General features: G+C 47.9%; 1 protein-coding gene across 1 annotated transcript in view; it reads right to left on the bottom strand.

Annotated features, from left to right (window-relative positions):
- Positions 1–25,700, bottom strand: part of adamts17 (ADAM metallopeptidase with thrombospondin type 1 motif, 17) — a gene marked incomplete at both ends in the record, with an annotated part of 75,243 nt that overhangs the window by 33,690 nt on the left and 15,853 nt on the right. The window contains 7 exons of the mRNA XM_080843437.1: positions 2,363–2,532; positions 4,271–4,416; positions 4,863–4,964; positions 8,031–8,181; positions 9,496–9,636; positions 13,434–13,539; positions 23,470–23,513. Of these exons, the coding sequence (XP_080699563.1) occupies positions 2,363–2,532; positions 4,271–4,416; positions 4,863–4,964; positions 8,031–8,181; positions 9,496–9,636; positions 13,434–13,539; positions 23,470–23,513 (860 nt within the window). The remainder of the gene's footprint in view (positions 1–2,362; positions 2,533–4,270; positions 4,417–4,862; positions 4,965–8,030; positions 8,182–9,495; positions 9,637–13,433; positions 13,540–23,469; positions 23,514–25,700) is intronic.

Below are 25,700 nucleotides of genomic sequence, written 5' to 3'. Positions count from 1 at the left end.
CAGCAGCATGTGGGGGGGTATATGAACATGAGGCTTTTCAGGGCAATGTACTCCCCCAAGTCAAGAGCACAGTGAAGGGGCCACAGCTAGCAGACTAGAGGAGTGCTGAATGATCACACGTGACGATAAAAGCAGCATCGCCCACTGGGGGCAAGTGCCCTGGCAGACATCAGAACTGGGGACACAAGATGGCACCAAAAGAAAAGAAACAATCCAAGGCGATAAAACTGCCAGACACAGAAACTCCCCAGAGGCCTAAAAATAGAAGAACCCCGCACCAGAAAAGAAAATCTCTTCCTTTTCTTGAGAAGCTGGGGTAGACAGCACCCATTGAGGACACCGTCAGGGTGCCACCTGGGACATCCAACTCAGTATTGCAGCAGCACTGAAATTATTTGACTTGTGCTCTTCTGTGAGCCTCACCCACCTACCGCCTGGCACGAGGGGAATGTTATAATTGTGAAGGAAAGGCGTATTTGCAAAAGCTGCCTGCTTGGGTGAGGGCAGTGGTGTAGTGGTCCCTGGAGAAATGGCTATACTCTTAATTTTTTTAAGCAGCCCATACAGCACAGGATAAGCGCCCTGTTTTGAGAAGTGGGCATACTCAATGCTGACTGAAAAATAAGTGGGTATACTCCGTATACCTGCGTATACCCTGGACTACACCACTGGGTGAGGGCTGAGGTGGGACAATGTGGACACATTGGACTGTTCCTGCTGACTCTGGCTGAGGAGTGGAGGGGAGAAGTGGGCCAGCAGCTCTGGAGGCAGAGCAGGACTGTGTGCTGGGGAGAAGAGGGTGAACAGCTCTAGAGGCAGAGCAGGACTGTGTGCTGGGGAGAAGAGGGCCAGCAGCTCTAGAGGCAGAGCAGGACTGTGTGCTGGGGAGAAGAGGGCCAGCAGCTCTAGAGGCAGAGCAGGACTGTGTGCTGGGGAGAAGAGGGTGAACAGCTCTAGAGGCAGAGCAGGACTGTGTGCTGGGGAGAAGAGGGCCAGCAGCTCTAGAGGCAGAGCAGGACTGTGTGCTGGGGAGAAGAGGGTGAACAGCTCTAGAGGCAGAGCAGGACTGTGTGCTGGGGAGAAGAGGGCCAGCAGCTCTAGAGGCAGAGCAGGACTGTGTGCTGGGGAGAAGAGGGTGAACAGCTCTAGAGGCAGAGCAGGACTGTGTGCTGGGGAGAAGAGGGCCAGCAGCTCTAGAGGCAGAGCAGGACTGTGTGCTGGGGAGAAGAGGGTGAACAGCTCTAGAGGCAGAGCAGGACTGTGTGCTGGGGAGAAGAGGGTGAACAGCTCTAGAGGCAGAGCAGGACTGTGTGCTGGGGAACGGGAAACAGCAGTGGGGGGGGAGGGGACTACGGATATTTCACCATCTTCAGATAAACATTTCCACATCCTGTTATGAAAAAAAAATCACGTAAAAAAAAAAGAAAAGACATTTGGCATGCAGCTGTGATAATCCCGAGCAGTGACAATGAATTGAAGCAGGCTGATTAAAAGCTTCACATAGCGAGTGAAAAAACAAACATGGAATTCTAGGAATGATATTCCCCACCCAAAATATGGGACACTCTCTGCTCAATTGCTAGCTTATGAGCACACCTCTCTTTTTAGATCTCTAAAAAAAGGCTTTGTGTAAGCTGAAATGTCAAATTTGACCAGTTATTCGGAGGAAGCAGAGGCAATGCAAATCCTGGGGGTGGAATTCAAATATGGAAAACGCCCAATGCTGTCACCATTGAGTAGAAAATAACAGGAAGAATATCTTTAAGACATTTACCACTGGAAGCCAGAAGCCAATCCTGCACAGACCACTGAATACTGAGGATGCTGGCAGCACACAGGCTATGGCACAAGGGTGAATGTGGCCACATTACTTAATACTCATCGTCAGGCTGTATCCACATCTATCCTCTTCAGGACTGCAATAAAGTTATCCTGCAAATCCCAGAGCAGGGTAAAGAGGCATGCCCTGATTTATTTTGGTGGAGTGGAGCCATCTTGGCATAGGACTAAGTAAACTATGTTACCAATTTCCTACAGAGTCTTTCCCTGATGTCAGAATCCTCCTATTCTGGGTAAGTGTAAGCAGTATAGTCATCAAAGGGTGTGTTGCCATCAGCAAGGGTGGAGCAGGGTGTGTGTCTGTGTGTGTGTAGGTGTGTGTATGTGTGTGTGTATGTGTGTGTGTGTGTGTGTGTGTGTGTGTGTGTATGTGTGTATGTGTGTGTGTATGTGTGTGTGTAGGTGTCAGTGTTCATGGATGAGTAAGTGCTTGTGTGCATGTGTGTGTATGAGTACCAAGTCCTTGCAATAAGCCATCTGTGTGTCGATGTGTTTGGTGGCGTCACTGGCATCAGAGCCTCACCATCGTTGATGACAGCAGTCCACATGCTGGACTTCCTCTTGTTGTTGTGCCGGTCGTGGGACTGGCACTGCTGTTCCCTGAAGGTGGGCAGGCCCTTGGCACAGGGCTGGCCCTCACAGGCCTTGTGCTCCACACTGGTCTTCTGACAGTGCCTCCCTCCAGGCCCAGGGCTGTGGACAATACAACAGCCACTCGGTCAATCACCCACACGCTCTTCACCTCTCTCCCCACCGGAGGCGCAGTGCCCTGAGGCCAACAGACCTCTCAGCAGGGAAAGAACCCCGTGACCCTGTTACCCTTTGGGTTTAAATGCAGTAGGTACGGACAGAGAGGCAGGTACCAGTGTCCCCACCTCTCTCTCTGTCTCTCTGTCTCCCTCTCTCTCTCTCTCTGTCTCTCTGTCTGTCTCTCTCTCTCGCTCTCTCTCTCTCTTCTTTTTTCTGCTTTTCTCTCTCTCTCTCGCTCTCTCTCTCTGTCTGTCTGTCTGTTTGTCTGTCTCTGTCGCTCTCTCTCTCTCTCTCTCCTTCTTTTTTCAGCTTTTCTCTCTCTCTTTGTCTCTCTCACCCTTTCAACACCAGCAGCAGCAGCAGCCACAGCAGAGGAAGGTTTACAGCCATGTGCTGGATGCAACGCTGAAGGAATGAGAAGCACTCCAACACAGCCTCGCACTCATCCTGGTGTGCTACTCAAAACGTCCCTAGTACTACAACATCTCACTCCATATTTAAACGACAAAACAAACGTACCTGGTTCTTTTAGCCCATTTCATGGCACACGTCCTGTGCTGGCAGGAAGACATTACTGGATTTGTATTCGCCTTAAAATGATGGCCCCCGAACTGCTCTGCCAAGCACAACAACCCCCCCCCCCCCCCGTCCAAGCAGAGAGCTTTTGTGCTTGGAGTGTGCGTCGCTAGAAGCCCTGTCACCATCGGTACGGTGGAGAGAGGGGCTCCGTTGCCAAAATGCAAATACAATCATCATGCTCTTTCCCAGGGCCTCGCCAGCTCAGCCGAGGAGCAGCCATCAGCTCCGCCTCATCTTCCAAGGCAAATAAATACTTTTTTCTAAAATGAACTGGGTGACCACTGCTCTGATCTCATTTAGTGAACATATTGGAGATTATATTAGAACATATGAGAGATCATTTTGGTGTCTGTCCAATGACTGAGTGTGTGTGTTACCTGACACCCAGTTTTACGTTATTGAAATCACATTATAGTTAGATACTTGATTACACTTTCATTTTTTACGATTAAACACATTCCTAAGTAGTAAATCTTATTTTAAACATATATTTCATCCACAGTCATACCTGCCTCAGCTGATAAATGTGAAGCGAGTCAAAACAGCAGTGGGAGCAACTACATTTTTTTTTTTTTTGTATCTTTCAAATAATCTGCTTAGAAACAAACTCCAAAAACATCTGTCAAAGCCTCGCCCTGTTAAATTTCCACACATGGTCTACGGTTCACCCGCCTGATAAGGTCTGATTGCATTAGTGCATCGAGTTCACCAGTATTGGACCAGGGAGACGGGGGAAGTCAGCTCAGCCATACCTAGTTGCTAGACATGGGCCTTTTCTCCTAAACTTCCTATGTTGTTGAAGTACCTGCCCACTGGGCAGCCTCATTCGCTTATTTTTTATGTATGTGAGTGAGGAACAAGAGATATTTAGTAACACAAGTACCGCAAAAGTACTATTGACTGTCACCACTGTCACCTCTCCAACAGCAGCTTTGGATTGAAGTTGGTTTTAAAACATAAAAGAACGTAAGACTTAATAATCAGTGATCTGTAAAGGTTCATTTTATTGGGCAACCAGCCAAACATTGTGTGTGTGTGCGTGTGCGTGTGCGTGTGCGTGTGCGTGCGTGCGTGCGTGCGTGCGTGCGCGTGTGTGTCTTACGGTGGATTGTCGCACTTCCTCTGTCTGAACTGGGCTCCTGTGCCACAGGTGCGGCTGCACATGCTCCACTGACTCCAGGCGCTCCAGTCCCCGTCCACATGTTGGGGGATGGGCGTCTTACTCACACAGTCTCCCGCCCTACACCACTGATGGACACCACACGCACACACACACACACACACACACACACACACACACACACACACACATACACACACACACAGTGTGTATCTAAGTGCGAACTGACAAACACCTTTCCATTTTCCTATATTATTCACCAAAAAATCTTTTTCACACTGTTGACTTCATCAAAACATCTACTCATGATCTACACACACCCTCACACACACACACACAAACACCACGCAATACACAACAAAATGGTTCATACACAAAACCTTAATCACACTGTCTAGGGAGAATCACTGCACAAAGCCACAGGTAGCTTGAACTCAGGGAAGTAGTTATTCTGTCAGCTTTTCATGAAATTTCACATTTTGCCTCTGATTTGACCTTAACCCGAATCAGCAGTCAGTAGAATCAGTGGCCCAATTTTATAATGATAGCCTAGACGGACAGACAGGGTTCTTACCTTGTCAGAACCACATTCTGTGCCGTCCAGCGGAGGGTCCAGTTTGGTTTTACACGAGGTGTCACCCTCCACCAGACACCACAGGCCGGCACACATGAGGTGCTGAAAGACAGCATTGAGATCTGGGATTAGCGGCAGCCGAAGGGGAACCATGTACAGCACAGTACTAACCAGGTCCTTCCACTGGAATGTCAGGCATTCCTCCTACTAAAACAGAGCAACACATTGAGTTACGGGGAGCAAGACTGAGGGAGAGAGACAGAGAGAGAGAAAGAGAGAGAGAAACAGAGGGAGAGAGGGAGATGGACAGAGAGAAAACAGATTTTGAGTGTGCACGCTGTGAACTTCAGGGCATTTTCTTCTCCAAAAGGCGTTTTGGCAGGTGCAGTAAGGATACCTCACTTTCATTCCACAGACTACTTTGCATGCTGTCTAAAGGTTATGAGTCCATGTCTTCACACACAGAATATTCCATCAAACATACAGCCCAACTCATAACCCACAGAGCACCCGTGTACCCTAAAGGTAATTGGCGAGGGACCAAATATCATGTCACAGATCTAGTAGCTTTTCCACTGATGGAAGTGCTTTCATGTCTGACTGAAAAGAGAATGTTGAATGACTGTCTCGGCCTATCCTCTCATGTACTTTCCTTAACCAAGCACCATGAAGGAGTCTGTACAATAAGGCACTTGGAGCTCTGAAATGGCTGGAAACCATGGGAATGTATGGTTTGGTCTACGGTCAGCCCAACACCAAATAACCTAGCCTAACAGTAGCATCCTAGCCACACAACCTCAACAGTAGCATCCTAGCCACACAACCTCAACAGTAGCATCCTAGCCACACAACCTCAACAGTAGCATCTTAGCCACACAACCTCAACAGTAGCATCCTAGCCACACAACCTCAACAGTAGCATCCTAGCCACACAACCTAAACAGTAGCATCCTAGCCACACAACCTCAACAGTAGCATCCTAGCCACACCACCTCAACAGTAGCATCTTAGCCACACAACCTCAACAGTAGCATCCTAGCCACACCACCTCAACAGTACCATCTATGGCTGTAAACCCAGCATTCACCAAATAGGAGAGTAAAGCCTGGGGTGCGTTTCGCTTTCAAATCCTTCCCTGCATTCACAAATCAGCCTGGCATGTTGGTAGGAAGGGCGATTAAATGGCTATGGTTTAATTGGCAGCGGTTTCCTGTTCCTGCCACCGCAGCGTGAAGTAGGTGGAGGTGTGAGGTGGAGCACTGTGGAAAACCACCAGCAGCCAGCTAAGGACACACACTAAATCTCCCCTCCCACCACACCAGGAAACTGAAGCAGCAGTCCCCACACAGCTAGCCTCCTGGAGTCTGTTGAAGCTGCTCAGCTACCAGGTTTGGGTACAGACAATGGCCAGGCTGCTCTCTCTCACTCACTCACTCACTCACTCACTCACTCACTCACTCACTCACTCACTCACTCACTCACTCACTCTCTCACTCTCTCACTCACTCTCTCACTCACTCTCTCACTCTCTCACTCTCTCACTCTCTCACTCTCTCACTCTCTCACTCACTCACTCTCTCACTCTCTCACTCACTCTCTCACTCTCTCACTCTCTCACTCACCCTCTCACTCACTCACTCACTCACTCACTCACTCACTCACTCACTCACTCACTCACTCTCTCACTCTCTCACTCACTCACTCACTCACTCACTCACAAGCACTGTGTTCACTCCATCATTAGCTGAGGCGAAAATGAAAAAGGGAAAAATAACAGTGCAAATCCTCCGTCTTGAAAACCACTACAATCTTTCAGCCTTAATCGGTTGCTGCCCATCGTCTTTTCCATTCCCCGAACACAAACATGGAGTAATGCTGCGCCTGGCTATGAAGACTGAGGAAGCACAAGGCCACAATCGGTTTATTGAATGGCTGACTTGAGCAAACAACGATACAGTGCAAAAAGAATGGTTTGCAGCTAGAGCTTTTTATCCCTGGCTATGCATTTTAATGAGCCATGTTCACGTGTCCATTTTGTCAGATTCCTTGTTCTTTTTTAAACCATCACACGCACAGCAATTGCTCTCTTTGGCAGAAGGCGAGATCATATTTCTAGGAGTCATTCCATCTTTGTTCCACCAGGGAAGCCATTCATAGGTACTCACCACATTCAATAACATTTTCCAATCTGTCGAGTGGAAGTGCCTGGCGTTGAACGGCAGTTATTAAAGTGTCACTACCAGAAACTACCTTTGCCATCATCTCCCCTCTGTCTATTGATGTCGAACAATTTGTCTTTGTCAGTGAGGAGGGGGGGGGGGGGGGTCAAGAACCTTGCTAGCTTCTGTTGAGTCTGAAAGGTGTTGTCTAGACAATGCACATGCTTTGGCCAGTCACTCCACCAGTCCATCCACTTTACAAGGCCTGGCAGATTGGGTGTTGAGTGGAAATATTGGTGTGCAGCAGAGTGAAAGCCTACCCCCTCTCTTGATGCTGAGCTCAGAAAGAGAGACAGAGAGAGAGACAGAGAGAGAGACAGAGAGACAGAGAGAGAGAGACAGAGAGAGAGAGAGAGAGAGAGACAGAGAGACAGAGAGAGACGGAGAGACAGAGAGAGAGAGAGAGAGAGAGACATAGAGAGAGAGAGAGAGACAGAGAGAGAGACAGAGAGACAGAGAGAGAGACAGAGAGAGACAGAGAGAGAGAGAGAAAGCTATGTAAAAATCTATCCTGAACTGTCGGCACCTGCAATATGTATTGATATTTTGGAGGGGCTCACCATGGCAACATGGTAACCAAGCACAAGTGCCCCAAGGACACCAGTTCAATGAACAGAACCAGCTCAATGAAGAGGGGGAAACTGTGAAGAAATATCTGATGTATATCATTCATTTGGAAAGCTACGCAAGCATACCCCTTGGGGTGAGTATTAAACACAGTTCAGTTTAACAGGTTCATACCGTGACTATAAGAACTAAAAGGTACTTCGAAATACGCAAGCTCATAAAACCACCAGCGTATGGAGTTTCCAAGGTGCTTTATCCAAATATACAACAAGTGCCGTCTCAGGCCTGGGTCATGGGTTTGAACTCCACGATCCCCCCCCTCTCTTTTAAGCTTGTGAGAGGGATCATGTCGAAGGAAAGCAAAAGACAGGTCCTGCGGTACCTCCATATCATTGCAGAAGGTTGCGTTGGTGCCAAACAAAATCTGGCACTGCTCGTCCGCGCTGTAGTGCATGCCTGGGAGCTTCGGAGGGAGGCGGATCATGTAGCGACTGCGTGGGTCCGTGTGGAGTAGGCACATGCTGGCCTTCGACCTGTGCATGGAGGTGGAAGCACAAAAATAAGAGCACAAGTAAACCACCCAAACACAAACACAAAAGCTACACTGTTTCCCCAATTAGGAGCCTCGGGTGTTAATGTGCAAATATGTCTTGATAATAAGCAAATGTTCAGTCATTTGCCAGAACTACTCAGTCACTGAAATGTGCACAGGGCAAGTTTGGGTTGTCTTTGTTTCGAACAAAGAGTTGTGTGATGCATGATATCACTTTCCTCAGAATAACCCTCAAGCTATTTTACTTAACACCTTGGTTTGCATCGAGACATTTATCATTTTAACAATGCGGTTCAACAACAGATATATTGAGTTGTGAAACAATGACCTAACAAGACTGCAAATGCCAGAGGGGATTTCATGAAACTAACACAATGACTGAGTCTATTTCACCAAGCCAACATCATAGCTTCATTGAGAAGTCTAACAACAAGAAGAAGAGTTTGCATGAAAAACTGAAAATAATTATAAAAAGCAGAAAGTGTTGTATGAAGCAACATTTTATTTCTGCTGCTGCCTTTAATGTCCTATAACGGAGCCTGAGTTTGAAAAAACAGCCTTTCCCTTCACCGCATGAAAACGGCTGCAAGACTCGCCTTTAGTGCATTCCTTATCAAATGGGAGCGCAGCTATCAGCCAGAGACACGCAAGGCCAGTTAGCAGCGCGTCAAAGGGAGCTCTTTTGAAAAAAAGGAGGCCCTTTGTCATGGCACTGCACGGCCCAGCAGGGGCAACAATCGGGAGGCTGGAAAGTTGCACCCCTCCTTTCAGCGGGATGAGGCTAATTTTCCAGCCTCATAACATTGTTTTACTTATATAATATAAAAAAGAAGCCATTAGAAGAGTTTCCTCATCAGAAGCCCAGACTGTGGTGTGTAGATCTGCGGCCATCGCCACGCTTGGGACTCCTACTCCTGCTGTGAGTCTGATGTGGCAGCCCTGGAGTGTGGGGGAGGGGGGGGGGGGGAGGCGAGGGGAGGCAGGGGCTTGGTGTCAGACACTAGCGGACCACAGCCCAGGGATCATGGGAAAGGGATGGTAGGGAGTACACTAACAGCAGCTGTTCCACCAGTGGAGAAAGTGAATGGGGAAAATCTTACACTTGTAGAAGGTCAGTTAGTGTCTGTGCTCATCCAGGGAAAACCCAAACTAGCTCCAGGCGTCAGACGTGCAAGGAGAGCAGAGCTTACTGCAAAAGAAACTCCAGCACACGTCCAGTGGACCGACACGAACACATTTACATTCACAGATGTGCGATTGGCTAGGCTAGCCAGTGAAAAGCATTTGATCTTACCTGAGGAAGTTTTCCAAGTCATCACGGCTGCAGGATGACCAGGAGAGGTCACTAGGGTTACGACCTTTGACCCACTCGCCAGACATGATGTGGGAGTGTCCGGTGCAAGTGGCGTGGTCATCATCATGGCTCATTCCCATGCTGTAGGGTGCAGAAGATGAATCATTAGTTCCATATGAAGAGAACTATTGCAACTAGACAGTGGTCCAGGAGGTAGAGAAGTCGTCTAGTGATCAGAAGGTTACTAGTTCGATTCCTTGTCAAAGTCGCCTTGAGCAAGACACTGAACCCCTAATTGCTCCTGATGTGCAGTGTGCCATCAGTGTAAACATCCTTGTAAGTCGCTTTGGATAAAAGCGTCTGCTAAATGACTAAATGTAATGTAAATGTAAACTAGACACCTCTGCCCAAAGAACTGAAAAGACCCAGCCCAAAGGCCTTATCTAGAGGCTACACTCATTTACAGATCTTAACCAGCCACGCTGTACAATGGGATTGTGTAACTGCTTGCAGTCAGAACAAAGCAAAATGTCATTTTTTTCCTGTTCTTTATCTGTATCAAGCCGGAGAATGATTGCTTGACCCAGCCCATGTGGCACTTTGGCCGCCATCCAACTAGCTGCTGCCACGGAGGATAAGGCTGAGACTATCTGCAGCATCTTCTGGGGGGGCTGCCTCGACAGGAAGGACCCTGTTGATGTCTGCTCAGAGAGAGAGTCAGAGTCGGAGGGGCCTGTGTGTGTGCCGGGAGGATGTCTGAGGGAGGGTTGCCTCCGAGAGGCCCGGCAGAGGCCCGGCAGAGGCCCGGCAGAGGCCCGGCAGCTGCAGACGGCCAAAGAGGATCTGACTGCAGAGAGAGTTACTGTGCGCTTCCTCTAAAGCCATGACCTACATTTACAAATGAAAAACAACAGCCTAAAATGAACCTGAAGCAGCAAACACAGGAACTAATAAGCAAAAGAAACATTACGGGGGACTTCCAGCACGGAGTCTCTGTTCCCAGTCTTAATGAAAGCAATAAAATGGAGCGAGGAGATACACAGAGCACACACAAAAAAAGACTGCCTAGATATTCTTTTGTATTTATATATTTCTTGCATAAGAAAGCATGAGGAAGGGTTCTCACAAAAACTCTGATGAAAAGATGACGCAATGTGAAAATGAATGTTGGCTTTTACAGTAACGATCGATGACCTTCTTCCACTTCATTCACTGCCACTTCATTCAGACATGATGAGGCACATGCCTTACGCAGTTATGGAAGCAATATTCATTTACACACAAGGACACAAACACTGTTCCAGATCAACTGCAAACCAGAATGCAAGGACAACCGTCCACCCATAAACAGGGCCCACTGACCCAGAGTCGAGCAGACGTCACTCTCCATGGCTCTCTTGCGTTCTAAGGAGGCTGCTAATCGCTGTGGCATTCACTTCCCCCCACGATGAAATGTGACATGACGCACTCCATAGGCTTTCCGCTGGCATTTTGCTGCCAGAAAAATATGCGGACAGCGTGCAATTATATTGAACCTTTTCACGCAGTTGTACCTGCCTCCCCTCTCTTCGCGCAACACAGCGGCCGGATGACAGAGGAAGGGGGCTGGCACCTGGGCTCGTTTCAGGCCCTGGAATTCACTTACGTTGCCTGCTGTTTGCGTCCCAAACCAAGCCCACCCACCCCCACCCCCATCTCTGCCGCATTCCTTTGGGCCTATGACCATGTGGCTGTGATGGTGCCGTGGCTTGGGTTTCAGGAATAACACAGCCCAACACCCTTCCACTGTTATTCCTACACTCTCCTCCACACAGACACGCATGCATATGATGCCTGTTACTGGGTATAATAGCAAGATGGCTACTTTTCAAAAAAAAAAGGAGTCACACAGAATAAAAAAAGGGGAAATCGAGTGAAAAAAGTGGCTAAGGGGGGGATTATGGTCATCAATACACCACAGGACATCAAGTCTGGCTTTTATCTACTGCAGTGTGTCAGAGCCAAAGGTCTTGGATTCATTGGCGCAAATAAAGGATCTACTGTTTTCAGACCTGCTCGGAAGCTAATAGGAATTATCTCTGCTAAGTTTCCATGGAATACCCCCCCCACACACACACACACACACACATACACACACACAGTTTCTAAGCGATTGGTGAGAATAAAAGGTGCTTGTTTGTTGACTGCGAGTGGAGTTTCTCCTGACAACCCTGAGAGATTAATTACTAATTGTTAGCACGGCGAAACAGAGAAAAACATGACGCAAAATGCTCTTTCAAACTCCTTATAAGGCGAGACTGTTTCTATTCAAATCATATCCTCATCACTGCCTGCGCATTTTTTGTTGTCGTTTGTGTTGCGTTTCTACCGGCCTATCTGGCTCTGGGCAATTAAACTGCACCTCCACGGCTGTGCTTAAAGTGTTTTTTAAATACATCACATCATGATTGGGGAAAAGAATGCATGATAGCACATTAATCATAGCAAGGAATAAATTGTGCATTATATGCACACAGAGATTCGCAAGCTTCAACAGGCAGTACTGAGCACATCACAACCAAAGCAAGCAACAATCTGCGGAACTGATTAGACAGTTCTCTATCTAAGTGATTCAGAAGACATGGAATACTTGAGTATAACAAATGTATATATGAATGATTGCGTATGTCAAGGTTAGCAAATCATTGGGCAAATATGTGTATGGTTATGTGTATATTTGAATGTGTGTTTGTTTGTTTGTTTGTGTGTGGTGTGTTTGTGTGTGGCCTCCGCCTTGTTTGTTTGTGTGTGTCTGTGTGTGTCTGTGTAGCCTTGTTCACCAGTTCGCACTCAAAAGGTTGCGTAACGAGGGAAATTATTTGTGGGGCGGTAAAACGGGAGCTCGTTTGACATGCCAGGCGACAGACTTTATATAAAATGGCAGCAAGGTGCACCTAAACCTCCTATGTTCCTCTTTACTAGGTGTTTTACGGACTCGGTACAATGAGGGCTTTCACAGCGCTAGCGAGGCTGTGTGGCACCAGCTGCGTAATCACACTCGCCGTATCGGCACCAGTGGGGCGCACGCGATGCCAGCTCATTACCTGCCGCCATTAAACCGGCTTCTGCCGCTTGGCCCAAGTCCTACCCAGCCCAGCCTCGTCCGCCTCGCCGCGTCCGAGGCTGGGCAGAATCGGCCGATAACTCCAGAGGCCTGGCAAGGCACTAAGCCTCCGCTGCGAACACTAATGTAGTTTGGCCGCATTTCCAGACAAATTTGGTATTGGCCCTCCGTCATTGTTCTATCAATGTGGGCTTTATACTGTATGTGTGCATGAGGAGCAGCCTCTACCCTTATGAGAGGGGGGGGGGGCAATGCCTGCTAAGTCAGTCTGTGTACTACTGTAAGCCGAAGGAGCTCTGCTGATGTAACACACCAATGAAAGATGTGTCTTTGAGCGCCTTCAAATTGCAGGGAAGCAGATTGTGTCCTTATTGGGAAGGAGAGATATTTTGTGGCACAGCCTTCATCCTGGATTGTTTTGCCCTTGTGTGTGAGCTTTAGAGGGGGTCCCGAAGGGCAATCAATTACACAGCAAGGAGGACACTGTACTTTAAAATGCCGGCTACCCCAAAAGAGCTAAGGGCTGTTTATCAGTTAAACAGACATATCCTGTCATCCCCCTTTACATCAAAACAAACAGAGGTCTGCTCTAAGAGATTTATAGCACGTGGTAAAGACAGACACCAAAGGAATGCACACAGAGAAAAAGAAAAAGAGAAAGAGAGAGAGAGAGAGAGAGAGTGAGTGAGTGAGAAAGAATGAGAGAGAGCAAGAGACTTAACTTGTTACAAACAAACCCTGCAGCACAGAAGAAAAGGAGGGAATAAAAGAGAGAGAGAGAGAGAGTAAAAGAGAAAAGCAGAGATGGAAAGAGAGTCCTCTGCAGCACACTCACTTGTGGCCGAGCTCGTGAGCGATGGTGAAAGCCAGGTTGAGTCCGTTGTCCTCAGCCAGCACACACTTCCTTTTGGAACTGCAGGCGCCACCCAGATAGGCGATTCCTGTGGGGAGAAGAGCACAGGGTTGGGCAGGGCAGGGTAGGGTAGGGCAGGGTTGGGCAGGGCAGGGTAGGGCAGGGCAGGGCAGGGCAGGGCAGGGCAGGGCAGGGCAGGGCAGGGCAGGGTAGGGTAGGGTAGGGTAGGGTAGGGTAGGGCAGGGTAGGGTAGGGTAGGGCAGGGCAGGGCAGGGCAGGGTAGGGTAGGGTAGGGTAGGGCAGGGTAGGGTAGGGCAGGGCAGGGCAGGGTAGGGTAGGGTAGGGCAGGGCAGGGCAGGGTAGGGTAGGGTAGGGTAGGGCAGGGCAGGGCAGGGCAGGGCAGGGTAGGGTAGGGTAGGGCAGGGTAGGACAGGGTAGGGCAGGGCAGGGTAGGGCAGGGTAGGGCAGGGCAGGGCAGGGCAGGATGAGAGTGGACCCCTGCCACCGTCATGCCCTGGCTCGGACACTCGCCCACAGCTTTTTACACCGACTTATAATTTGTCAAAAAAAAGTACAGCCGCGACAACAAAACCTCTTTGCCTCTTTCCCCTCTCGTCTGAGCAGATGTTTCTCTCCAAGTCTGTTTTCTGTCACTAAATAATACACATATGCGTTGATGAAACTAAAGGAGCCCATTTCAAGGTCATCACTGCTTATGTCTGTTAAATTCACTCCAACTGAAAGCTACTTTTCATGACGGAATCTGGAGAAGGGGCTTTTGTTATTTGTTTCTCGCCTCCCTCATTCTTGGAACATTTGTAATACTGACCCAATTTATGCAGGCCAATTACAGCCGCATGATTCTTGGACCCTGCAGTCAACGATAGCATCCAATGCTAACCCTTGCAATGCTGGACACCGGGGCTCATCATTCACAACAACATTTCACAGAGATTAAGAAACCAATAAACAAACAAGTGAAAACAGCCTTAAAAGGGCAGCAGTGTGTGTGTGTGTGTGTGTGTGGGGGGGTTAGCTGGTCTGTGACCTGACTGAGTGAGAGTGGCTGATGAAGTAGGAGAGAGAGAGAGAGGTCAGTGGAGTAATCTGCACCAGGCCGTTAAAATGGCCCTCACTCGCCTGGGCAGACTGTCAGACGGAGGACTGCACCTGCTGCAGGGGCCATCGGCAAGCTCAGCCCCCCCAGGGCAATCACGTGCAGCAGGGGAGAGGATGGGGGAAGGAGGGGGGAATGGAGGGGGATGTTTGGAGGTTGGGGGGGCGGGCAGACTGTTAAAAGTCAGAGTCAGACTAGAGAATGGGCTTTCATTGTGGAGGGTGAAAACAAGGTTACACAACCCACCAGGCGAGAGATGGAGAGGTGGTATCTGGCTATTATGCAAATGCATTCCAACCACATTCAATTCCAATCATCATCATTATGGCGAGCTCAGTTTGATTTGTGTGCTGACAGCTACAGTATTCCTGAACCTCAAACCACCTAAGGAGAAAGCCTCAGGCAGCCACGCCAGACAAGGGGGGGAAAACAACACCCCGCCAGGCTATTGGATAACAGGTTATGATTAATGTATGCATGTTAATGGAGAGAGATAACATCGATACACAGGGACAGAGTTCACTGACAAAATAAGAGATAAGAGAGCGTGATTATACAAGCACTTGTCTGGGAGTTAAAACAACACTGATCACCCCTCCCCAAAAACACTGTGGTACTTTGCGAACTACTGGAAAAACAGTGTCTTTATTCCGAAGCTGTTCCTATACCACACGAGCACCCTCAGTGTTTGAAAAGCAATCAATCACACAATCGGCCAAGGGAGATGACATCACTTGACAGGTCTTAGTGCTAGATATTACCTTCGCGTCCTTTCGGACACCTGTTTTCTCTCCGACTCTGGATGCTGTCCAACGCGCTTCGTTTTGGAGCAGGACAGGCGTACGTTTAAATCAGTGACAAGAGAATGAAATTAAACCCAGATGGCAGTTTTTGGAGGATGGAAATGCTTGGAATTGAGTTTGGGGATGATAACAGATGATATGCACCAGACATGGGCTCACTCCAATAAACAAGAGAACCAACTTGGCACCTCAGGATTTACTGATAAAACCCAGTTGTGCTCGTGCTTCAAATGATGGGCTGCCTCTTGTGGATGTCCTTCAAAAAGAAGGTGAAAATAAGTGGATATTAAGACTGTGTGGAAGATAAGTTCTGAGTACACCCACAGTTCACAATTAAATTCTATTTGTGCTTCGAGTCCATGGAAGACTTTCTTTTGAGCACAGCTCCTGACTGCCAGCGATCTTTTACTAAGCATCAGTTATAAGGTATGGAAATCACAAGAGGCTCCATGATACAAGATTTCTTAGGTAAGGTAAGCCCGCAGAAAGCCCTAGCTTGCATTTGCCCAAAAGTGGAATCACAGCTAATGAGATACTAGACATGATTAAACAAATCTTGGCAACAACAATGCTTTAATCGCAACTGTAGCTCCACACATGAAACTTTAATTTTGCCTTCATGGCCACAATCTATGTCTTGGCTGACAGCACATAAAACTTCAACATGCAAATCTCCAATGCTAAATAAAAAGGCAGTATCTCTTTGTAAACAAATGGCCTGAAAAACTGACAACCTGAAAACAAGTTAAGGCCCCACGACCGCCCTCTCTTCAGCTAACAAAATGCAAATCAGTGTTGGAACCAAGTCTGGGGCCACAACGACACTCTGAACAACCAAAAGGCCAGACCTGCGCATGCCACAACACGTGGGTCATTAGAGAAAAGTGTAGGTTGTAGTTGGGCTGTGCTCGTCTGAAATGCATTACAGCAGAGGTTTACCAATTCCCCGTGATCCATAACACTTTTCTCCCCATGCTCCGAGGCCTGGAACAGTCCATATTTTGAAGGGAGTAAATCACTGAACCGAGTTTACAGTATTAAAGCCCTAATTACAACCTAATGAAGCATTGAGTTATTAAAACGGCAAAGCCCACTACATTTGGCTGGCCTCCACACACACAGTGCATGAGGAAGGAAAACAAACCCGACCGAAATAAATAAAGAATTCACCTGAAGACTTGAGCATGAAGACTGGCTTTGAGAAATCAGAATGTTTTTTTTTTTCTCCCTTCTCTGAACAGTACACTTTCTGACTCACATGAAGGGATTGTTGAGGTGGCAGACTTGTAGGCTAATGAAGATACTGTTTCACCGTGCACTAGCCTAATCCTGGTCCTGCAGGTTAAAGGGCAGCATGCAGTGCAGCCAGTTCCCTGCTGTGATGTACATCACAGCTCGTCCATCCAGGCTTCCCAGGATCACTAGGGTTCTCAACAGACAACTGTGTTGGGCCAGGAACTGTGTGAACACCTGTATGGATGTTTGGAAGCCACCACAGACACATAAATCCCCTGCCTACATGAAGCACAGCAACCATGAGCGAGAAGAGAAAACAATGCAAACGGAGACTCTTCATATCATATCAATACACTGCAAACTCCAGACTCCGCTCCATTACATTACAATGATCCAGGAAAGTGAGAAAAAGAACATTATTTCTATTGGGCTTTAGAGTAACCCCCCCTTACTTTAGTTTGACTTTCTTGCAACACTGTTTACCTTTTAAAGTACAGTGCACTAACTTGTCTCCCTAAGTGAATAAGGACATGTCAAGCCATGCTTAGAAAAGCTGAGTCCATTAGGCAAAGCAGTGGATTCCGAGCAAAGCGCTACATGCAAAATATGAGTAGCCGCTTCAGCAGCTGACTTTAACAGCCTCAAACCAGCAGTCTTATCTGGAAACAGATGTGCTGCTAAATTCTTACATGACTTCTTTCCACTCCGCTTCGCTTTAACAATCCACCAATTTCTGTCAGGAGCAGTATTTACCTGTGTGATGTCCATCATCCCCGTGATTTATAATGGGGGAATCTTTGAACAATTTACATTAAGGCCCACTTTCTGCATAATCATTTTCCACATTAAATGTACTGTAGTTGTCCCGAGGAGTTGCGGGTAATTGCCAGCTGCAGGTTTATGTGGTGTCATATAAAGTTAGACACCGGGGGAAATGTAGGGACCAGCTGAAGCGCTGACACACTGCAGAGAGCGCCTGGTCAACAGGAGGGGGAAGTGCTGCAGTTAGTCATCCCTCTGCAGGATGGCTGTAGGCTTGTCATCGGGGTGGGGAGATGGGGTGGTGGTAAAAAAAGGTCTCGTGCACACAGGACGACCTCCTCATGTCCCGACAACCACCGGGCGTATAAAGTGGGGCCCTGTGAGGTAATGCGTGGCTGGAATATTTGTGGCTTCAGAGAGACTCTGAGGCCAGCACTTCTGATGCCCCCTGCATCCCCGGGGGGACAAAGAGGCAAATTCACCCGGCTCTACTGTCGCATGGTCAGGTTTGACTCAGCAGTTGTGGGGGGGGCAGGGTGGGCTTGCTGATCAAATGCAAAATCCCGGGCTTCATCACGCCAGCGGAGCAGCCACCCGGACGGGCCTCAAAGCTCGGCTCGAAATCTAAACACACAACCACGCCCTGCGAGAGAGGAGAGATGCTCCCGATGATTTAATTTGAGCTAATTAGCCGTCACAACATGAAGAGGGTTTCAGCCTCTTGCGGAAATCCACCCTCATGCAGCAAAAAAAACACAAAGTCAGCTCAACAGAACTGTCTTCTCAAACGTGTCTCTGAAGAACCACTGTGGCACCTAAGAGAGAGACTGTTCAAAATGAGCGATTCTCTATCGTTTAACAATGGCAGCTCTTCACTTTCAGGAAATGCACCCCTGGACAACACGCAATTTGTTTCGCAAGACAAACACCGCCTCAGGGAGGCCCTATCCACCGCTGTAAAGAGTGAATCAGCTGAATTCTCCGGCATCCATCCTCTCCAGCAGACTCTAACGGCAAGCGCCTCATAAAAGCCAGCCACCCCACCCGGCGCGCTGTTCTCACCCTCTCTGGAGTTCTCACAGGAGCCCTCTGTGTTGGTATACTAAACACAGGAAACAGGATGCCATCACTAGCGTATTACTTGGACTTCTGTCAGCTACCCCCCTTGCCCCCACCAAAATTCCTACCCAGTAAGGGCTCAGATACACATACGCGTTTTTGTAAAAACGCGACGCTAGGAAATACATTGATTCCTATGGTACGGCGCGCTTTCACGCAAAGCGCCCCGTACCATAGGAATCAATGCATTTCCTAGCGTCGCGTTTTTACAAAAACGCGTATGTGTATCTGAGCCCAGTAATACTGCCGAGTGAACAAGCGAGTCCTTCTACTTTGATAAGGACCTAGGAGATAATAAACACAGGAAAAAGCCAAACAGAGCATTTCTCCAGGACGAGGCACTGTTTTATTTTAAGAGAGACTCTAAAAGCGAGCTTCGGGTCATACAAAATATACCAAAACTCGCACAGGCCCCCAAAACACAACCCACATTTTTGTGAAAAGTGCTGACACTCACAGGGAACCCAGGAGCGTGAATTCGTTAGGAACTCTTTATTTGGTGAGCCGCTGGACCCTGCAGCCGGTGGAAAGTGGGTCAGCGCCGCCGGTGCAGATAACACAGTGTTCTATTTTACTGGGGGGGCCGTGTGAGAGGCTGACGGGTACGAGAGCTCGCCGCGACAGAATAAAGAGCAATCGCAGGTCTACACCGGGGGTCTCGGGGCCGTCGCAAGCTCCATTACATCACGGGCCCCTGGTGAAAAAGTGATGGCCCCCTGTGCTGAGAGAGGAGACAGGAGACGGCTGCGGCGCTCGCTTCCTTAGTATCTCCTGTCTGCTCAGCCTGACAATTCCCTGTCTGTCTCCCCACCTGAGATCTGTCAAAGTTAGAGGGGATCCTGAGAAATGCCCCACAGCTCTTCTGGAGACACACAGGCCACAGGGCTTACAATTAAAGTAAGTACACTCAGTTTACAGAAAGTCGATGTGATTGATTGATGTTAGTGATTGATGATAGTGATTAGTGTTAGTACACTGTTTAATAGGGCAATAACATGTGTTGCTTACATTTTCAGATTGTGCTGATGTAGCAGTGAACTCATTCAAACACAGCAGCTGGCGTCCACATAAGCCAGCTGAGTCATGCTGTCCTGTTCTTCATCTCTTCTCTCCACTGAAAGTACTCCTAAACTGCTCACGGAACCTCGGACTGGCTACGAGCAATGGAGGACAGTGGAGAGGATTCCATGTCAGAATTCAGTCCTTGCTACACCCTGTGTGCTGTGATAGTGAGGATAGTGGACTGCATTCACTGCACAAAACACAAACTAGGGAGAGCAAAGGAAGAACTATCCAACCAGGACATGCCTTACTAGCCTTTGAGGACATGTCAGGATACTGTTTGCCTTTCCACTTGAGCTAGATCTATGTAGCCAAACTTCAGCCCTCCAAATATGAAATAAGCAAAATACATGTCCTGCCTTAGCATGATAGTTGGTAGTGGGTATAGTGGTACAGGAGGTAGAGAAGTCGTTTAGTAATCAGAAGATTGCTAGTTTGATTCCCTGTCGAAGTGTCCTTGAGCAAGACACTGAACCCCTAATTCCTCCTGATGTGCAGTGTGCCATCAGTGTAAAATGTAAAATGTGTATACATCCTTGGAAGTCGCTTTGGATAAAAGCGTCTGCTAAATGACTAAATGTACTGTACATAAACATCTGTGGAGTGGAACACTGTGACCACGCTCTATGATAATCTGCCACACCCATGTCATGATCATGTCTGAAGAGAAGAATAGAGTGATGTACACCTTGAAAAGATGCATCGAGGCCCGGAAGACACAGCTTTATCAACCCGCACCATCCCCACATCAGACGCGCGGGTCTTCAAACGCTCGCTGTGGGCACGGGACGGGCTGCATCGGAGGTAACTGTGAGCACAGCTTCAGGAAAGCCCCCCCTCAAGTGCCATGACATCCACGCAGAGGTGTGCTTATCACTCCTCAATCAGACGCTGCTCTCGCTGCCGCGCTCAGAAATGAGATGAAACGTGAGGGAGGACACGCTCTGATTTCAGCCCGCAGTGCCTGCATCTCTCCTGCCTGATGTGGTTGGAACTCCCCTCGCTTCAGAACTCCACTTGAAACGGAACACTTCCAAAGGGAACGGCTCACCCCTAACGCGGACGCACAGAGAGGGTGGTCTAGAGATTTTGAAGGGGTCGACGGAGTATTTTCTCCTTTTTATATTTCCTCAGCATTGTTATTTCCTAAAAAGGGGATTCTTTAATATCTGCATTTTTGTTTTCGCTCTGACTCAATGCACCACCATAGAAAGAATTTTTGGCAGGTTACAAAACAAAGGGAAAAAAATGTAACTGCTTGCTGATTCAGCTGTTAAAAGCAACTGAGCCATTTTTAGCTTTCACAAGTATAAATCAAAATTAGAGATGGATGCTTTCCAACATTACATAATCGGACTTGGAGGATTCCAAGGGGCTAAGCTCATTCACCACTAACTGTAAAACAATACAGATCAGGCCGCTGGAAAAAAAAACAGACCAAACAGAAAGATTAAGAATAGCAAGACTTTAAATGGCCGGGTTCACAACAGTAGTAATTGTTTAATTTCACTTCTATCATTACTATTAATCTTGATCCAGTCTGAAGTAGGATTGCACCAACACTCTGGCCATCAATACTGTGACCACTGAAACTGCTTTTTGAGGTTTGGCAAATATGGATCACCATTCATGTTCCATTAGCAGTTGGTGTTTACCTACAGGTGTTAGCAATGCACTCCTGTCCTTTTTTTAATTGCTCATCCTACACCATCTTTTGCAGGCCCTGAACATTGAGAAACAGATTTTATGCAATAGTCGTGTTTGTTTTCAAGACAGCTAGGAATCAAAAAGCACATTTTCTGAACTGAAACGGTTTTGATATGCATTACATGCCTCTGGTGGGGGTTGTTGTCAGAGCTGCACAGCAAACTGATGTAATTCATGACTGTGATGATCGGCGTGTAAATGTTCTGTCAGTCTATTTTCAGCCATCATACGGAACCCTTTCATTTAACACACTGTACAGTGTTGCACTCCTTTTGCATTGCAAGAGCATTGAGAGTACATAAGAACTTGAAAGGCCAACGAGACAAAATAGGATGTGCCGAAAAAACACGGCCCGAAACAAAAATGTACCGCATGTGCAAGAAGTTCAAATTCTGATTGGCTGAACACAAATTTCATGGTGGCTGAACAAGCATGTTCTATGGATCATGGCTTTTCGTTTCCTCAAGCCTTCAAGATGCAATAGCCACCAACTCCAAGGCCAACTGCTCCCCTTGATCCCTTCATCTGACACATCACATTAACCTCAGCTTTTTCTATCACAGATGGACTTCTCTCTCCATCGCTTCAGTGGGGAGCTGTTATTCTTTAGCAATTATCGGAGAATTCTGAAGTGGTTTTGAAATGTATGAGATCACTGCTATGGCTGAGTACCACGGCAGGGCCACTCACATCACCCCGGCCTCTCTTGACTGCAGTCAGACCCAAAAAAAACAACCCTGGCGGACCCAGCCATCTTGCTATTCTAGGAACAATTCAAAACCTTTCTGAGAGATCTCCATATACAGTCAAAAGCCTGGTTATGCAGCTATACCTATGTCATTGTACAGAAGAGCAGTGGTGTAGTCCAGGGTATACGCAGGTATACAGAGTATACCCACTTATTTTTCAGTCAGCATTGCGTATACCCACTTCTCAAAACAGGGCGTTTAACCTGTGCTGTTTGGACTGCTTAAAAAAACAAGAGTATACACACTTCTCCAGGGACCACTACACCACTGCTGATGAGGAATTGTAATTGTTGAGATGATAGCCAGGTTATAGGGCTGACTAAGCAGGCCTGGGTAGAAGGATCCCCCAGTAGGGGCAGCTGAGGGCTGGGTTAAGGTCTGGAACAGGCAATGCCCTGGAGGGCTGGCCACCCAGGAGCCCTGCAATGCAGGAAGAAGCCTCATCCTGGGAATGCCATTCCCCCAGGCCCAAGGGTGTTCCTCTGCAGAATACCTCTACCGCAACCAAAGAGTCTCCATCATGCCACATCAATTACTCTCATGCCTGGGTTGTGTCAAGGCCACAGTCACTGGATAGCTTAAGCCAGTTGCTGCCATCGCTCAGAAACAGTTATGGATGTGGTGTTAAATCACTGAAGGGAGACTGGATGGAGACAACAAAAACACAAGACACAAAACATGTCTTCCTCCGAGCATGGACTGCAAATGGTGTCAAACTTCACACCTCGGTGGGCAAGTGTTTTCATCTGGCAATCGGTAGGGCCTGCCTCGCTCGAATGCCTGCAGAGCCGATCGCTCAATTACAGTAATCTACAGCAGCGGCCTCGTTTCAACAGGCCGCTATCTGCCTCCTAAGAGGCCTCCAGCTCCGGAGGATTACTCCCAGGCTAGGGGTAGAGGGAGGGGGCGGGGGTGGGGTGGGCTGACATGTCACCTGCCTCTCCATTTCAGAGTCAGGAATCCTAGGGGTCAGAGTGGGCCACAAACCCCCCCCCCCCCCCACAAAGATGCTTTCAAGGGGGAGTCTACAACACTGCTGACTCTAAGAGTCTGCACTGACAGACGGCAATTCCGACACATTTAGAAAGGCAGCATTGGACATCGCCCCATGGGGGCACAGCTTATACAACACACACAACCGCCATGCTTTTATTAGTCCTAAGAAACCGTTCTTTTCTTCTACCTGATATTATTCACAAGAAAATATAGTTAGCCTCTGTCATTAAAAAGAGAAAGAAACCCTGAGGTGCAAAATTGTTTGGAATCATTTCTTGCCTTCTTAAATATACAGCAGAACAGCCCCTTCACAATTTAATTACAGCAATTGTGGTCTTTTTCAGTTTACAGCAGATGCCATGTCAATTTAAGTCTTCTGTGTGCTGTAATGTTTCAGCTTAAATTACAGGGAAATGTTCTAGAATTTTCCGAGAACTGCCTGGTCAGCGAACTGAGTCATTACTCACCTACTGTGTCACATGGCTCATCTTTGTGGACACAGAAATCAGTCCTGAAATGACACAGAATGAGAGAGAGAAAGAGAGACAGAGAGAGAGAGAAAGAGAGACAGAGAGAGAGAGAAAGAGAGACACAGAGAGAGATTAAGATTTGTCTGCAACACACCACATGACATAGGATAATACTCGCAAAAAATGAACCAACCCACTGTTGTATTAACTTTTAATTAGCATGACCACTTTCAAAGAATGTTTTGATGTTCTGAGGAGGTCTCAAAGGCTCATTTGACTGTGACTCTAAATAACAACAAACTAATCCACCCTATTCAGTGAAAGTCTTTGTCTTAATCCTCCTGTCACTGTGCAGACATCCTAATGAAAATCCCATTTCCCCCATAACTAGGCATGGATCAGTGGCTTCAGCTGGTTTCTATGGTGCCCCAATAAGATCACACATGAGGCAACATGGTGGACTCATTCACTCCCACCCCAGGTACTCCAGAAGCCAGCCCCCAGGCACTCTTTGTTCAGGTTAGTAGTGGTCAGCAGCCTGATGTGCTTTCTTTTTCTCCTCTGACCTCAAGGGCAGATGATTTCCTGGGCACAATCAAAGCCATGGGTGTGTTAGAAAGGGTGTTGTCGCAATGTGACTTCACAAACATTGCCTCTGAAGTCTCTTGGTGGTGTTTGGGGTTGGGGGTAAATAAATAAATAAATAAAAAGGCCTCCAATCTCCTGCGGGGTGTGAAATGGCGAGAGTCAAAACACAAGAGGGTTTTTTTTTCCCACGGATCCGTCCCGTGACTGCGGGAGGCGTCAACAGCTGCGTGTCAGCATCTGGGATCTGAGGTCTAACCATGAACAGAGCGAGTGAGCAAGAGAGCGAGCATGCATACCAGAGGACGTGGTGTCTGGGGAGGAGACGCAGACACACGCATCGGGGAGAGCTCGGGGCCAGAAAACAGCTGATGCCTGGCGAGTGTCCAGCTCGGCTTTGCAAGGGACTGGTGACATGCTGTGTGTGGACCTACCTCCAGTCGGGGCTCCATTTACAGTAGAGCTCCACATTATAAAGTGAGCGGCAGTAAATAACCAACCACCCATTAGGACTTCTCATAGAATGAGAGAGACACACGGAAAAAAAAAGAGAGACAGACAAAGAGAGAGCCAAGACATCTGAGGGAAGGCCTCCTAAATCTAGACATCTAAAGCAGTGCTGTTTGCTTTCTCAGGCAGACGAGAACCTCAACCAGGATACACAAAAACACACACTGAGTAGCCAAAGCCTTTGAGATCCGGCCCTCCCTTTACTGCCCTGGTTACCATAACATTGTTAATAGCCCATCCCAAAGGTCACGCGCGGTTCAAACAAGCGATGCCTTTGAACTCCCAATTAAGAGGCTTGAGCCAGCACACAGAGGGCAGGGCAAATTAGAAAGGACTCGTGTGCCTTCCTCGTCCACCGAGCCACGGGTGCCGCCAAATGCCACAGACTACACACAGCTAAATCCGTCCGCCGTTTCCTCTCGTTAATGTAGCTAAGCCAGAACCCACGTCCACAGAGGGAGTCTCCAACATGGTAATTTTGGGGAAAACCAAACATTATTTTCAGCAAAAACAATGAGTAATAGGTGAAGACGACCAAAGGGTGATGATTCAGAGCAAATGCACTGCTGTCTGTTTTTTCCACCTGGTTACAAGCAGTTCAAACAAGCAGTAATTGAGGTTTCTTATAGATCCCATCATCCCTGAGTACTGTGCTTGTATCTATTTTACAGGTAGTCTTTACTCAGGTACTCTTTACTCAGGTATACTTTACATCAAAATGTACATTGAGCTGCCCCTGTCCCTGCAGAAAAAATATCAACAACATATCTCGGGCAAAATGTGTCAATGTTAATGAGCCGTTGTGTACATTGGGTCCAGGACTTTGGCAGGTTGAAATGGCAAAGCTTCACTTGTTCTCCCTCTTCCCCTCACCTCAAATGGTTTCTGATGTGAATATCTGATTCCCTGCCTGCCATTACATCCTCAAAATAAATGGTTTTGGACACACAGCTGGGTAGCGGCACCAGCTTAGACGCCACAGCAGGAGCCTGGGTGCTACGCAGGGGGAGTGGAGCCGCCTATGCTAACTCCCATTAGCAGCAGCAGATGTGACAAGGGCCGGTACGACTTTCGAATCGGAACTGTCACAAGATGGCACCCATCTCGGGCGAGAGGAGTGAGGCTGACAGCAT

This window comes from Sprattus sprattus, assembly GCF_963457725.1.
Source record: "Sprattus sprattus genome assembly, chromosome: 8".
Lineage (NCBI taxonomy): Eukaryota > Metazoa > Chordata > Actinopteri > Clupeiformes > Clupeidae > Sprattus > Sprattus sprattus.
Note: the sequence above shows the minus strand (reverse complement) of the source record. Positions and strands in the feature narration are given on the sequence as shown.